General features: G+C 55.3%; 6 protein-coding genes across 6 annotated transcripts; 3 read left to right on the forward strand and 3 right to left on the reverse strand.

Moving 5' to 3' along the window:
- Nucleotides 1-83: 83 nt before the first annotated feature.
- Nucleotides 84-4,815, reverse strand: BU26DRAFT_521049 (glycosyltransferase family 1 protein). Its single transcript, XM_033829442.1, has 6 exons — nucleotides 4,465-4,815; nucleotides 3,605-4,414; nucleotides 3,321-3,557; nucleotides 2,505-3,272; nucleotides 1,677-2,457; nucleotides 84-1,624 (listed from the first exon to the last, which is right to left on the reverse strand). The coding sequence occupies exons 1-6, from the start codon at nucleotides 4,713-4,715 to the stop codon at nucleotides 206-208; spliced, it is 4,266 nt and encodes a 1,421-aa protein (XP_033681598.1). The 5' UTR covers nucleotides 4,716-4,815; the 3' UTR covers nucleotides 84-205.
- A 711-nt stretch (nucleotides 4,816-5,526) lies between these two features.
- BU26DRAFT_566953 (uncharacterized protein) lies at nucleotides 5,527-6,066 on the reverse strand (the record flags this gene model as incomplete). Its single annotated transcript, XM_033833595.1, has 1 exon — nucleotides 5,527-6,066. One exon carries the CDS (start codon nucleotides 6,064-6,066, stop codon nucleotides 5,527-5,529), a length of 540 nt encoding a protein of 179 aa, XP_033681599.1.
- A 152-nt stretch (nucleotides 6,067-6,218) lies between these two features.
- Nucleotides 6,219-7,004, forward strand: BU26DRAFT_49828 (uncharacterized protein). The gene has a single exon (XM_033826332.1). It carries the CDS (start codon nucleotides 6,371-6,373, stop codon nucleotides 6,860-6,862), a length of 492 nt encoding a protein of 163 aa, XP_033681600.1. The 5' UTR covers nucleotides 6,219-6,370; the 3' UTR covers nucleotides 6,863-7,004.
- On the forward strand, nucleotides 6,938-7,954 carry BU26DRAFT_532374 (phospholipase C/P1 nuclease; the record flags this gene model as incomplete). The annotated part of the gene is made up of 3 exons (XM_033831095.1): nucleotides 6,938-7,004; nucleotides 7,051-7,517; nucleotides 7,568-7,954. 3 exons carry the CDS (start codon nucleotides 6,938-6,940, stop codon nucleotides 7,952-7,954), a joined length of 921 nt encoding a protein of 306 aa, XP_033681601.1.
- Nucleotides 7,955-8,169: 215 nt separating this feature from the next.
- BU26DRAFT_49799 (Glyoxalase/Bleomycin resistance protein/Dihydroxybiphenyl dioxygenase) lies at nucleotides 8,170-9,827 on the forward strand. Its single transcript, XM_033826319.1, has 3 exons — nucleotides 8,170-8,422; nucleotides 8,532-9,342; nucleotides 9,397-9,827. Exons 1-3 carry the CDS (start codon nucleotides 8,384-8,386, stop codon nucleotides 9,642-9,644), a joined length of 1,098 nt encoding a protein of 365 aa, XP_033681602.1. The 5' UTR covers nucleotides 8,170-8,383; the 3' UTR covers nucleotides 9,645-9,827.
- BU26DRAFT_49809 (uncharacterized protein) lies at nucleotides 9,828-13,014 on the reverse strand. Its single transcript, XM_033826326.1, has one exon. The coding sequence runs from the start codon at nucleotides 12,705-12,707 to the stop codon at nucleotides 10,011-10,013; it is 2,697 nt and encodes an 898-aa protein (XP_033681603.1). The 5' UTR covers nucleotides 12,708-13,014; the 3' UTR covers nucleotides 9,828-10,010.
- Between the last annotated feature and the right edge of the window lie 13 nt (nucleotides 13,015-13,027).

Below are 13,027 nucleotides of genomic sequence, written 5' to 3' on the forward strand. Positions count from 1 at the left end.
AACTTCACACCTACGGCAGTGATGAAGCTCGGCAGTCTTCCTATTCGGTGTTAGCGTGCTGCATATTCGCCTCGTCGAAGTACGTGGTATGGGATATGATAGGAACAAAAGATCTATATGTGCTCGTCCCTGGGTATCATTGCGTGACTCCATGCAACCAAACTGAGCTGACCCGTCCACTCTTCTCGATCTAGGCTTAGCAATATCATGTCCTCCCAGCTCCTCCCGAGCTCGAGCTCTCACCGACAGTATCCCGTCCTTCCCGCATTCTGCGTTGATGCTCCGCTTCTGCAAGAGACTGCTTCTTGACGTACTCCAGTACGATATCCTCCTCCGTCTTCTGCCTCTCCAACTCTTGCATCCTCTCCTGCTCCGCCTTCTCGCTCTCCTCGATAGCCTTTCTAAGGGCCTCTTCTTCTGCAAGCGGGTCAACTGAACCGTTCGCCATTGCTTTCTCGCTTTCCTCGATTGCTTTCTTCATGGCTTCTTCTTCGGCGTTCGCGTCGATATCGCCGTCTTCTCGCGGGCGCGCACCGCCTGTGGCCTGGTAGTAGTCGACTGGGAAGCCTTGCTCCATGTGTGCCATCTCTTTTGACTCGGCAATGATGCGCTGATAGTCTTCATCGTCTTCCGTATCGCTTTCATCCCACTCGGAATCGGAGTTGCGTTTTCGTTGAATGCGGTGAGAAGTCTCTAGGAGGGACTGGCGGAGCGTCTCTTCGAGAACCTTTTGTTCTTCTTCGGACACGCCACTACGCTGCGCTTCTTCGAGGCTAGCAGTCATTGCTCGGTGCAGCGCCTGTTCCTCATCCTCCACTCCCTGAGGCTCCCTCTCCAGTTCAGCCATGGAAGCGCGGATCGCCCGCGTTACAAGCTCATCTTCCTCCGGGTTGCCGCGCGAGGTTTCTGCTACCGAAGCTGCGATTGCGGCTTCGAGTTCGCGGCGCTCAGCTTCTTCTTCAGCAGCGGCTTGTGCTTGTGCTTCTTCAGGGGCTGGAGGATGTGAAGATAAAGCTTGGGGGAACGTGCTCGCAGGCTGGAAAGGAGTTGGCCGCTCTGGAGCCGCTCCGGCAGCTGTGTCCGCACCGGTCATATCCCGTGCGTCGGCATGGTCTACGACCTCGGGAAGACTTGAGGAGCTGATATTGTCCAAAGAGGCGGGAAACGAAGGAGTCGCCGAAGGTCGCTTGAAGTGCGAGTTGACCTTGGCCCAGCGTTCGCTTTTCTTCTTCCTCCTCTCCTGCATAAGGGTGTGCAATGCTTCGATCTTCTCCTCTCCTGGGTTCTTCTTCTTCTTGACGTTGAGGCGGATGCACTTCCACCTGCTGATGATGTCCGCTCGTTCCTGCGCCGAAACGGTTGAGGCTTCGTCGTAACCCTGCGAGATGCGTGCGGCAATGATGTAGTTTTGCACAGTGGCGCCCTTATCTTTAAGCATTTCCTGATACAGGCCCTTCATCGCGTACGCAGGGACTGAGAATGCTCCTCCCATGACGCGGAACGGCACGCTGAATATGCCTCGACCGACACCTTTGACGAAACCCACCCCACCCTCTTTCTTGGCGCCCTTATAGGGGTCCGTGACGATACCGGCTATGCCGTCGTAGAGGCCAAAACCAAATTCCTAAAAGACACTGTTAGACGAGGTTTCCGGATCATGATGCGCATCGTCTTACCTTAGCAGCCGTTTTCAATCCACTCTGGAGGTCAGTGACTTTGTCGACCTGTCTCGTCTCCGCTCCGTAGAGCTTTGGGACGTTATGGAAGCCTTTGGCGACATTTAGCGAAAAGTCCATGGGCGATTTAAATCCGGCTCCAATGATTCTGCCAATGCCTTTGCTGGTACCGACGATAGATTCAGGGTTCATATCAGTTAGCTTTTCCGAGAATGTTGATGTTGAGCCCGTGTTCGAGCGGAGCTCGGCAGCTGAGATAGAATTTGCACGTCCATGTTGAGGCCTGCCGGCACTGAGATGCTCAGAAGGGCAGTGGGGGCGGTTGCGGCGGTCTCTCGATGGAGATCGCGAAACCTCGCTGGAAGCTGCCATGGCTTGGGCCATGAAGGTTGATCTCCGTGTTGGAGTCTCTGGACTGCTAGGAGTAGCCACAGACGGAAGATCTGAGGTACTTCGATTGCGATCTTCAGGACTGTTGGGTGTCTGGACGCCGGGGAGGGTCGTTGCGCTGCTAGCGGCAGATGCTTGTGTATGTGTTGTTGTCCTGGAATCCGTTGTACGGCCTGTGCGGGAGGTATCCGAGACGGAGCCACTCTCGGATTGCTTGGCCTTGTCCTTCCCTTTCCTGGTATCCGGGTGGATGTTGAGCAGTTTGAGGGTCTCAATGGGGAAATCGGCAACCCCCATCATCATTTGTGTTGCTGTGCCAACTAGAGCCGATGCTGCGCCGGAGAGGGGATCCCAGGGGCCTTCATCTGTTTCATATTCGCGTGGGCGGAATCTGTTGTACTTAGTGCAAGATCGAGACACGGAGAAAGCGTAACGTACATTTTGAGCTCGGAAAAGTTGAGCTCGCCTTCTTGGGCAAGGACTGTGGCAGCCATGGCACTCAGTCTGACCTGCGTCCTCTTCACTCTCCAAACAGCAGGATGGTTAGGTGCGGCGACGCATCGGAGATCGTCGTACTTGAGCATCTGATGAAAAGACTGAGCGCCATTCTGACTGCCTTGCTCGTGGCTGATCTTGTCGGCTAGCTCCTTCGCCCTCTCAAGGGATTCTGGCTTCAGGGCTTCTTTGATGGCATCAGCCAGTTTTTCTGCCGTCAAGTCCTTGTATGGGATTGGGTCGGGACCAGCTCCCGCACGTGCGGTCATTGCTCCCCAGAATGGTTGGTCGCCGAAGAATGGTACGACGACAGTGGGTCTGCCCGCGGCAATACCAGCCGCAGTCGTCCCTGCACCACCGTGATGCACGACAGCGGCAACGTGCTTGAAAAGCCAATCGTGAGGACAATTGCCAAGCATGAAAACGCCTTCAGGCATCCCAAGCTCATCCGCTCCAAGACCGCCCCAGCCTTTTGAGACCAGCGCTCGCCGCCCAGTCATCTTCACTGCCTCGAAGATCATTTTCGTCATCGCATTAGGATCATCCACGACGATAGAGCCAAAGCCAATATAGACCGGCGGTTCCCCAGCTGCCAGAAACTCGGCAAGATCCGGGGCTGGAGTATAGTTTTGCGCAAGCGAGAGGAAGAAGAAACCGGAGATGGAGATGCTGTTGGCCCAATCCTTAGGCTTAGGGATTAAGGATGGTGACCTGTAGTACAAATATCAGCAAAATCCGAGATGGTAAGGACGAACCTACCAGCAGTACGTCCACGGAATTTTCAGCCTCGCTAGCATACCGGGCCCCCAGAGCATGCTGACTGGATCCAAGCCAAGGCTGTCTTTACGGAATTTGTTGATAACATCACCCAGCCCCTGCCATGTCAACATATCCACAAGGGTGTATGACATGTAGTTGGTGATGCTCGGATCTGCGTTTGAAGATTGAATGTTGGTCAATGGGTGGGGAAATTGCTGCGTCGGTGACCACGGCATCCTAGACGGAATAAGCTCAGCTGCAAAGGAGTGATGTGGGAGACTCACGTGAACATCATGTGGAGAGGGATACCAAGTTTCTCAGCACAGTGTATATGGCCGAAGCTCGGAGGATTTGCGATAATGACGTCTGCAACGAAGGGCTTCTTCAGCTGCTCCGGGAGTTGTTCCTCGACCCCCATCCACTCCTCTACGGATTGCTTCAAGGGGTCAATGCCCAGGCCATCACCGGTCTCAATGCACGCTCTCCAGGTGCCGCGTAGAATCTCTGCAATTCCTTTACGCCTCTTGCCTACGTCGCCGCTGCGTAGAGTGTCGAAACCAGGCATCAGTCCGGGATTCTTGACCATGTATGCCATGAGCTCGGCCGGGTCACCGCCAATGCTGAAGAACTCCAATCCATTCTCTGTGACGAAGTCCTTGAATACAGGGTGCGTTGCCAATCGGATTCGGTGACGGTACGTCTCCTTCAGCACCTTGCCCAGCGCGACAAACGGCTGGACATCACCTCTGGATCCCACGACGTGTATGACGACATTTAGCGATGGAGGCGGTTCTTGGCCGGGAGCACCGCCGAGAAACTCTGGAACGTATGGAGGCGGTGGGGCGGGCTCTCGTTGGACCTGGGTGAGCTGCCGCTGCAGCTGGGGGACGAAGAGTTGTGAGAGCGTTCGATTCTTCTGGTTGATGCGGATGTTGACACGGCCGTCGTCCGCAACCACGGCATTTGTACCCAAGTGATTACTCTCGTCGGATATCTGGCCGGGAAGCTCTGTATACGCAGGAGGGGGATGCTCTGTGGGGGCCGAATCGTCAATTTGACCGGAATTGAAGCCATAGTGCTCATGGGTGCTCGTTCTTTGAAGTTTCTTAGTCCATGAATGCGCGTGTTTGACAGATATACGCACACTGGCGAAGGATTATCTTGAGCGTCTTGCGGGCGGTAGGCGCTCGCGTAGGCAGACCCCTCAGGCTTCGTCCTCGGCGCCTCCTGCGAGTCATTGCTCCTCTGCTCTCCATCCAGCTGCGGCGAGCTTTCTGGAATGTCTCCGGGAAGCTCTACTGCTGCCCCCTCTGAATAAGGAGGAGGCTGTTGTGGGGGCGGGGCGTCCTCGCGACGCGCCTGTGGGCCGTCGGAGGGGTTCTGGTGGTTGGTCATGGTTTCGTTACGGTTGCGCACTGGGTATCATGAAGGACAGAGAAAGAGAAGAAGGCGTGCTGAGAGTGTCGAGGAGAGATTCAGGATTTAGGGTCCGAATTTAGGACGGTCAAGGCGATTGGGATCCTGGGCGCGGCACGGTGGTGCATTGACGTAGGCGCAGCTGCGGGCTGTCCCGGCTCTGATTGGCTGCCTCTTCTGCGAGGGTCGTGGCTGAAGACCCGTGGTGGGACTGCGTCATCCATGCCGCTAGGGTACTGGCAGGTTCGCGACGCTGTCATGGGGCTCAATCATTACCACCTCTTTCGCGACCGAAACGCGCAACAGGCGAATTGCGCGCCGTCGGCCGAACGAAGCGCGTCTTGGAGCCTTTGTTCGTGCCTCGAAAACTTCGAAGCCTACGTAACATGCTCAGAGTTGGCGATAACTCAAGGCTGTGAACGACCCAGATGCACCTTAGTTCTGCGTATTGCCGCGTGTCACTCGTATATCGTGTTGGGGCTCGAGATGTGCTACGAGTCCGGCAACAAGACGGCCCGATAGAGAACCACAAAAGAGCAGAGGGACTAGGTTCAATAGAAAACCTCTTTATTGTTGAAGGCAGCCTTGCTATTCATCGGGTTCTTGGCTGCTTGACCTGCAGATATTCGCGGGAAATCCCGCACACAGCTGTATGGGGATCGAGCTGCCATACACCAACCAAAGCCACTGTTCCGAACCCGCGTCATAAGGCCCCTTCCTCTTCACGCCTGGGAATCTCTTGCGTATGGAAAAAAGCCAAACACACATAATAGCCGCGCCCATGAGTCGGTCATTGCGAAAAGCCAGTCCGATCCGATCTGAGAGTAGCTGGGCGGGAGGCTGGGAGAAGAGATGGCTGCCGTCTGTGGAAGCTTTCGAGGTCTGCGCTCAGGCGAAATATGCTCACCTGTCGTTCATATGAGTACTCTATATTCCAGAGCACGGCGAAGGGGGATACGAACCACAAGTGGGGCCACACCGTCGGGCCTTCCCAGGACTGAGCGCCCTTCTCATTGCTGCTGTCATCGTCCCGCGCACCACTGTTGTCCCACGGCCTCTCGTGAGGCGACGGAATCCTATTTGCCGCGGGGTCCTTTCCGAGGGAGTGCTTAACGAGCCATATGAGTTGGCTGCGCCGGTGCGCCTTGTCGGACGGGGGTTTGGCCTTGACGGTCTTGTATGCCTCTGGAAGGACTGACTGGGCTTGCTCGAGAAGCTGGCTGACTCGAGCTTTGCAACTGAGAGACGGACCGGTGCTGAAGAACCGCAGTGCTGTCGACGGGAGAGGTTTGAAGCCAAGGCGCGTGGTTGCAAGGGCGTGCCGAAGCATCTTAAGAGACGGCACAGTTTTGTGTTCGAGATTATTGATGATAATGTTAAGAAGTCGTTGCTAGGAGAGTGTTTGGACTGCTCTTGGAGGTCGGCGTGAAAGCGGTCTGTCAACGCAGAGCGGTGAGAGAAGAAAGTTCTAGGTTATTCGACGGGGACGACTAGCGAAATGAGAGAGAAAGGAAGCAGTCTCCAGGGCAATTCGGTTCCTGTCGGTACGCCTCGAACGTTTGCAATTGGAAGGCGCTATCCGTTCCATGGGGTGCCGGGAGCTGTTTGGCTGGTAGGAGCATCGGGAAAGTTCGATGAAATTACGTAGGTACCTCGCCGCAGATATTCCCATCTACCTAGTTAGCCTATTCCATGTCTATATGGGCGCCATTTCCCAAGCAAGTCCTCTGCTTATCATGAGGCCCGGACACGGTATCCGAAGCCAGCCCCGGGAACGTTCAGTGTGCAAGACATTCCGTGCGCCTACTCTCTGGCTATTATCACTCCACTTGGATGCATACATACGGATGAAGTCTCCCATCCAATCGAAAACGAGGAATTGTCATTGGCGTTGCCCAGGTGAGGAGGAAGACGCGCTAAGGTTGAGGCTCTGCACCTTACCTAATTGGACAGCTGTGATCCTTGCAGCGATCCGAGGCTTGGAGCTCCGACCCAGCCACGTCCATCAACCCACTCAGCAACACTCACAATGCGCTGAAGCCTCTCTCGCTCGATCTTCGTTATATGAATTTAGACATGCCCTGACGAGGAAGCGTTCGTTCGCCCGCTCATTCTGTGCGACCTGATATAGCACATGTACTTCCTTCTTTGATTCACCAAGATCCAGGTCGTTTTATTGGATATCTCCATACCGCAGCACGATGTTCTTGAGCTACAGTATCCGTGGAAGCTTGTTGCTAGCATTAGCAGCGGCATGGAACACTGATGGTAAATTCATCACCTCTCTCGCGCCTTCGTTGCTAATACTGTTCAGTCCACAACCAGATCGGCTTCATGGCCGAGACATTCCTTGATCCCTATACTACCTCCGTCCTCGAACACATCCTAGAACCGCAGTACAACAGGTCTATAGGTAGAGCGGCCGCCTGGGCCGATGGCTACGCACACACAGACGAGGGCCGCTTCTCATACCAGTGGCACTGGATAGACTCGCATGATTTTCCACCATATCGTTGCGACCTCAACTATACTAGGGATTGTGCGAAAGGAGGTTGCGTCGTCTCTGCCATTGCCAACCAGACGCAGATACTGAAGGGCTGTATTGACCATGTGAAGAGCGGCAGCTTGACAGGAGGCGCGAACTTGACGTGCTCATACGCGTTAAAATGGATTTCTCACTTTTTGGGAGACATTGCCCAGCCTTTACACGCGTCTGGACGGGCTGCGGGAGGGAACTTCTTCAAGGTGACGTTTGGGAATGTATCGACCGAGCTCCACGCTGTGAGTTACATCCGCTCTCTTTGCCGAACTCTCGAAGCTGACGCACATAGGTCTGGGACGGTTACATACCGTATGCCGCAGCTAACGTCACCGAGCCCTTCTCGAACCACTCCATAGCCCCATTCTTCGCCGGCCTCGTCTCCCGCATACGGAAAGATCAGTTCTACGAGGCTCCATACATGTGGCTGGAGTGTAGCAATCCGGATACCCCGATTGAATGTGCGACGCGCTGGGCTCGCGAGAGCAATAAGTGGACATGCGACTATGTCTATAGCAGAGTTGATAATGCGACCGATCTGGCCAAGGATGGGTACGCCGTTGGTGCAGTCCCAATTGTGGAATTGCAGATCAGCAAGGCGGCTCTAAGGCTCGCGACATGGCTGAACAAGCTGGTCAGAACGGACGTATATGCTCCCGAAGAGCAGATAGAGCTTTAGCTCTAGAATATAGCAACCGGGCAATCCCATGTGCGCCTTCACAACGCTATTTCCAAGTTCGCTGAAGCTCTTCAGGCCCACTTGCTCGAACATGCATGTCTCCTTCCTCTTGAAACAGCACCAATACCAGACCACAAACGTATTGCCTCCTGAGCAACCTTGGAACAAGCTTCGTAATCCCGATCGCTTTAGCTAAGCCCGCCATCGGCTGCGGAACGCGACCGCGTCATACGAGCTGTAAGACTTAGCGCGGAACCCCACATTTTCCATGGATAGCTCGTCGGCATCTCACCAAAGCTCCAGCTCGCAACCCCACATGCCGATATATCAAAGACACCTCCTCCGTGGAAATTAAATCATGTCAGCAGCTTTGTGTTCCTTTCTTCGAGACCCTCTCCGTCTTCAGCTTCATCTTTTGAAATATCCACCATGACGTTCGACGAGTTGAGAGAGAAGGTTACCCCAAAGGTATGTCATGGCCCCACACGCCTTCAAATCTTCACGACATACCGCGACGCATATCTATCAATGCTCCGGAAAACCTTGGAAAGAAGCCTGGGCTGATATCTCTCCACAGAACCCAAGTCGCGAAACTTCGCCCAACCGCGGGACCTCCTTGCCTCAAGACACCGCTATTCCCGACACCCGTAAATCCCTCCGTGACTGGCAGTCAGAAAACAACATCGACGGCGATGCCCAGGTCAAAATCCGCCGTATCGCACACATGCGATACCAACACCCCGACCTCGCCGAGATAACAACCTTCCTCCGTGACTTTGGCATGAGCGTGGCGAAGAAGAGCGAGGGAAAGCGTTGGTTTACGGGGTATGGACCGGATCAGTACGTGTACTATGCGCAGCAGGGGGAGAAGAAGTTTCTAGGAGGCACGTTCGAGGTAGAGAGTTTTGCGGAGCTAGGAAAAGCAGCAAAGATACCTGGCGCCTCACCCATCGAGGAACTCACGGACGCCCCCGGCGGCGGCCACATGGTCACCCTCACCGACCCCGAAGGCTTCCCGATCAACCTGATGTACGGGCAGCAGCCCAAAGAACCTGGCCCCATGCCCGAAATCCTAACCACCAACTACGAAGTCGAGAAGCCGCGCGTAGCACGCTTCCAGCGCTTCAAGCCCGGCCCCGCAGCCGTACATAAGCTCGGCCACTACGGCCTCTGCGTGCAGAACTTCCAGGCGCAGCTCGACTTCTACACCCGGGAATTGAACTTCGCCCCCACGGATTTCTTGTACGTGGATGCCGAGGATGGCACGAGAAAAGACGTCGCCGTCTTCCTCCACATTGATATCGGCCAGGACTTTACCGATCATCACACTTTCTTCATGAGCACAAATCCCACCTCGCATGTTCACCACTGCAGCTTCGAAGTCCACGGTAAGCCCCCAATTCCCCCCTGCGCGATTCAAACCCTCTCTAACACTTAGCCAGATTTCGACTCGCAGAACCTCGGCCACGAATGGCTCGTTTCGAAGGGCTACAAGTCCGTCTGGGGTGTCGGCCGCCACATCCTCGGCAGCCAGCTGTTCGACTACTGGTGGGATACCACGGGCAACATGGTCGAGCACTACGCGGACGGCGATCTCGTGAACGAAGATACACCCGTGGGGTGGGGAGCGGCGGGGGACGAGAGTCTGGCGGTTTGGGGGCCTGACGTGCCGAAGTGGTTTTTGGATTAGAGGTTAGTGGTTAGAGGGAGAAGGCCAGATGAGGGAATGATTATGAGAGAGGGAAGTGAAGGAGGGAATAGTATGGATGGATTGATCGGACTCGGTGAGAGAAGAGGGGGGTGGGATGTTGAACGATGATGATGATGATGATGATGACTACTGGAAGCTTGACTGCGTCTCTTTCCAAGTTGGAATGAAAGGTCGTACTTTGTACATTCTAGCGTAAGCGTACAATCTCAAGTCCGATGCTTTGCTGCTTCCACATATCATCCATACAACACCTTGAAACGCCATGTCTATTACCTCCTTCCCAGATTTCCCAGAACAGAAGCCCGAACACCGCACGCTTTTGGCAAAGGCTGTTATTTTCCCCTTTCATCCCGGCGGTCTGCCAATCCCCGTAAGCATTCTGACCACCCAATGCACCCACCCTTCCCTCTCCCTACAAACGCCCTCCAACTCGCCCACCCTCCCCTCCACAAACTCCACCTGCCTCTCCAGCTCCGCAACCCCGTCCTCCACATCATCCACCTTGCTCCTCAGCGTGCCAATCTCATACTCGAGCTTATCGCTCAAATTGGCCAAATCCCGTACCGCCTCTGTGAGGTGGGAGCGATTCGAGGAGATGATCTCGTGCGCGTCTTCGCGCAGGGACTGGTATTCTTCTAAGCGAGGGTAGTAGAGATTTTCGAGTTGGACCGTGTCCTCGTCCGCAGCGGCCTCGAGCGACGAGACGGTGGACAGGCGCTGGTCGACCCATGTCGCGTCTATGCTCGACACAAAAGCGAGCCTATGACGGAGGCGTTTGGCTTCTTCGTAGATGTACTTTTGTGCTGCTAGGGCTGCTTCGGGTGGGATAGTCTCGTCTTCTTCTGGATCCGTAGTGACAATGCTGGGCCAGCGGAGAATGCTGTCCTCAGCTATGCTGAAGGAGAGGTGACGCGGCCACCAGTTATCGTCGCGGGCGGTAGCGTGGTAAGGAAGGAGCTGGTCGGAGCTTTGGGTGCGGCGGAGGGACGGTGGGATTTCGTTAGTTTCGTCGAGAGACAGCTTCTCATTGAGGTCGACGCCGCGGTATATGGAGCCTGCAATGGAGTTTTCTGCCGTGAGAGCTTTCAACGATTCATCGTCTTCGGTCAGTTGGGGCCTTAACGTGACGGCTGACTGGTTGTTCCCATCTATGTGTTGCGGAGCGACCTTGTCTACCGCGAGGCTGCTCATTGAATCGTGAGGTGTTTCTGTGAGAACCTTTGTAAACGCTGGCTCGCGATCGGACGTAGTGTGTACGGGAGATAGGACGCCATTTCGTTGTTCTCGGCTGGAACTCCCACGCTCGTGTATCTTCGAAGATAGAGAGCCATCTGCGCTATTGTTTGTAGCAGACCATAGGTCAGACTTTGTGTAGTGCAGCGGGCTACGTATACTGTCGTCCTTTGAAGGCTTTGCCTGATGATTCCGCCGACCGACGACATCCTTGATGCGATGGAAGCCGCTTCCTGATTCGATCTTCCCCATGGCCCCTTTGATAGCGGCTCGCTTCGAGTTGGGGTCTTTCTCCTTATCGAAACCATCACCAACCCCGGAAGCATCCAGGCGCTTAGCCTCTTCACCGGTGTCGCGTTTCGTAAGTTCGTGCTCTCTGAGCGTAGATTCTCTCTTCAAGAGATTCGTGATATGCGTGGGTTGATCTTCTGGCGAAGTGGAACGTTCTTCTCCTGGCAGCCGGCTGAACATATCTGTGTTGGATTTGCGAGGCTTCCCATACCACAACCATTTCGCTCTTTCTCCCGTGACCAACTCAACAAATCGGTCGATGTCAACAGTCTCAATGTCAGCAATACCAGCTTTTTCACCAGCGCCAACCATGCCCATGACCATTTCACCGCCTTTCCCTCCCAACTCCGCCACGGTGGTCTTGAAGGCGCGCTGGACGGCCCAGCCCTCTTTGCTGGCAGCTTTTGCAGTCGCACGTCGTAGTTTTTCAAGCGTTTGTCTGTCTAGGCGACGTGTTTTCGCTATTCGCTGGGTCTTTTGGAAGTATGCAATGCCCCGCTTCGTGCTTTCGATATCGAATACATCCTTCGCGACTGGTGCGTTGTAGGCACTCAATCTATTTCGTGCGCCCATAAGCAGGCCAAGTAGGGCGGCGACAGTGGTTGGACCCAGAATACCGTCGTGGGGCTCTACCGTGTAGTACTCAGCTCCAAACTCCAACCACCAGTCATTGACGGCTTTCTCCGTCACATCGCACAACAGACCGTCAGCGTATTCGTATTCGAGCTTCCCGAAAAGGACCAGGGCAACTTGGCAAAGCTTGACAAGCTCAATGACGGAGCTGTTCAGCGGTATCTTGTCACTTGTTCGATAAAGCTGATGAAATTTGGCCTGGGTTGCACTGCTCGGCGGAGCGAGCTTGATTCCCAGGCGTCCTGAACATCCCAGCCTCTTCAAGTTTTCATTCACGAAGAATAGCTCCCGGTGCCCCTTCACGTCGCCGTCCGGAACGGGTATCACGGTCAAAGACGACGGGAAGCTGCTTAGATTCGTGATCATCAAGGTGCCAAGGCCCGTCTCTTTCCTGCGCGCGTGGTATTGGTCCAGGGCCCTGAAGTATGTCTTCATCTGCGGCGACCAGTCCGACTCATTTCTCGGAACGCTTATTACCGATGCCCATACCTCGTCCTTGGGGTCGCCGGTGTACGTGGTGATGATGAAAGTGGGGTGCCTTCGAGAGCAAGCCCACTGCTCGACAAGATAGATCTCGTAGCCCTGGAGCTTCTCGCGGCGAGAGAGGACGGTGGTAGAGGGGTCTTCTGCGAGGTATCGAAAGGCGACATGGTCGGTCAGGACGAAGCGCTGGTGGCTGGCCGATGTGGGAGATTTGACGGCAAATTCGTTCGAGGAAGCCGTGCGAGCTGTGTCGAGGGCGGGTGATCTCATTTGCTCCGTGCGCGAGGTGAGAGTGGTGTTGCTGTCAAAGGGCGAGGACTGAGTGTGCAGTCGCGGCATCCGTTTCCGGAGCTCCTGCTCTGTGTCGCGCGGCGATGGGGGGATGGGAAGGTTGTAAGACATGGCTGCAAAGCGCTAGCTGCAGCAAAAGCAAGCTCCGGGTGCTTGAATAAAACGGTATAAAGATTGTGGAGGCCTTTCCTTCATGGTGCTTGTGCACGCCGCCGTGCTGAGAGGCTCCGGCGCCCGCCCGCAGCCCAGCGAGCGCACGACGAGAAGGTATCGGGAGGACAGGGCGGCGATGGCGGACCACGCATATTTCCAGCGACGCCTTGCTTCGCAGGACCTCAGAAGGCGCCAGGGCAGTAAGCGGGGGACGAGGACATGGAGGAGGTTGAGGCTCGGGGGCTGCCTTCCCCACACGTCATCCGCCGGCCGACGTC

This window comes from Trematosphaeria pertusa, assembly GCF_010094035.1.
Source record: "Trematosphaeria pertusa strain CBS 122368 unplaced genomic scaffold BU26scaffold_10, whole genome shotgun sequence".
In the NCBI taxonomy this organism is placed as follows: Eukaryota; Fungi; Ascomycota; class Dothideomycetes; order Pleosporales; family Trematosphaeriaceae; genus Trematosphaeria; species Trematosphaeria pertusa.

Bases quoted from the DNA above. Each gene is read 5' to 3' on its own strand.
- BU26DRAFT_49828 (XM_033826332.1), top strand. From the start codon at position 6,371: ATGAAATTACGTAGGTACCTCGCCGCAGATATTCCCATCTACCTAGTT.
- BU26DRAFT_521049 (XM_033829442.1), bottom strand. From the start codon at position 4,715: ATGACCAACCACCAGAACCCCTCCGACGGCCCACAGGCGCGTCGCGAG. The intron at 3,558-3,604 runs GTGAGTCTCCCA...TATTCCGTCTAG, and splicing joins CCTCTCCACATGATGTTCAC to GATGCCGTGGTCACCGACGC. The intron at 2,458-2,504 runs GTACGTTACGCT...TAAGTACAACAG, and splicing joins AACTTTTCCGAGCTCAAAAT to ATTCCGCCCACGCGAATATG.
- BU26DRAFT_49799 (XM_033826319.1), top strand. From the start codon at position 8,384: ATGACGTTCGACGAGTTGAGAGAGAAGGTTACCCCAAAG. The intron at 8,423-8,531 runs GTATGTCATGGC...ATCTCTCCACAG, and splicing joins GAGAGAAGGTTACCCCAAAG to AACCCAAGTCGCGAAACTTC. The intron at 9,343-9,396 runs GTAAGCCCCCAA...ACACTTAGCCAG, and splicing joins CTGCAGCTTCGAAGTCCACG to ATTTCGACTCGCAGAACCTC.
- BU26DRAFT_49809 (XM_033826326.1), bottom strand. From the start codon at position 12,707: ATGTCTTACAACCTTCCCATCCCCCCATCGCCGCGCGACACAGAGCAG.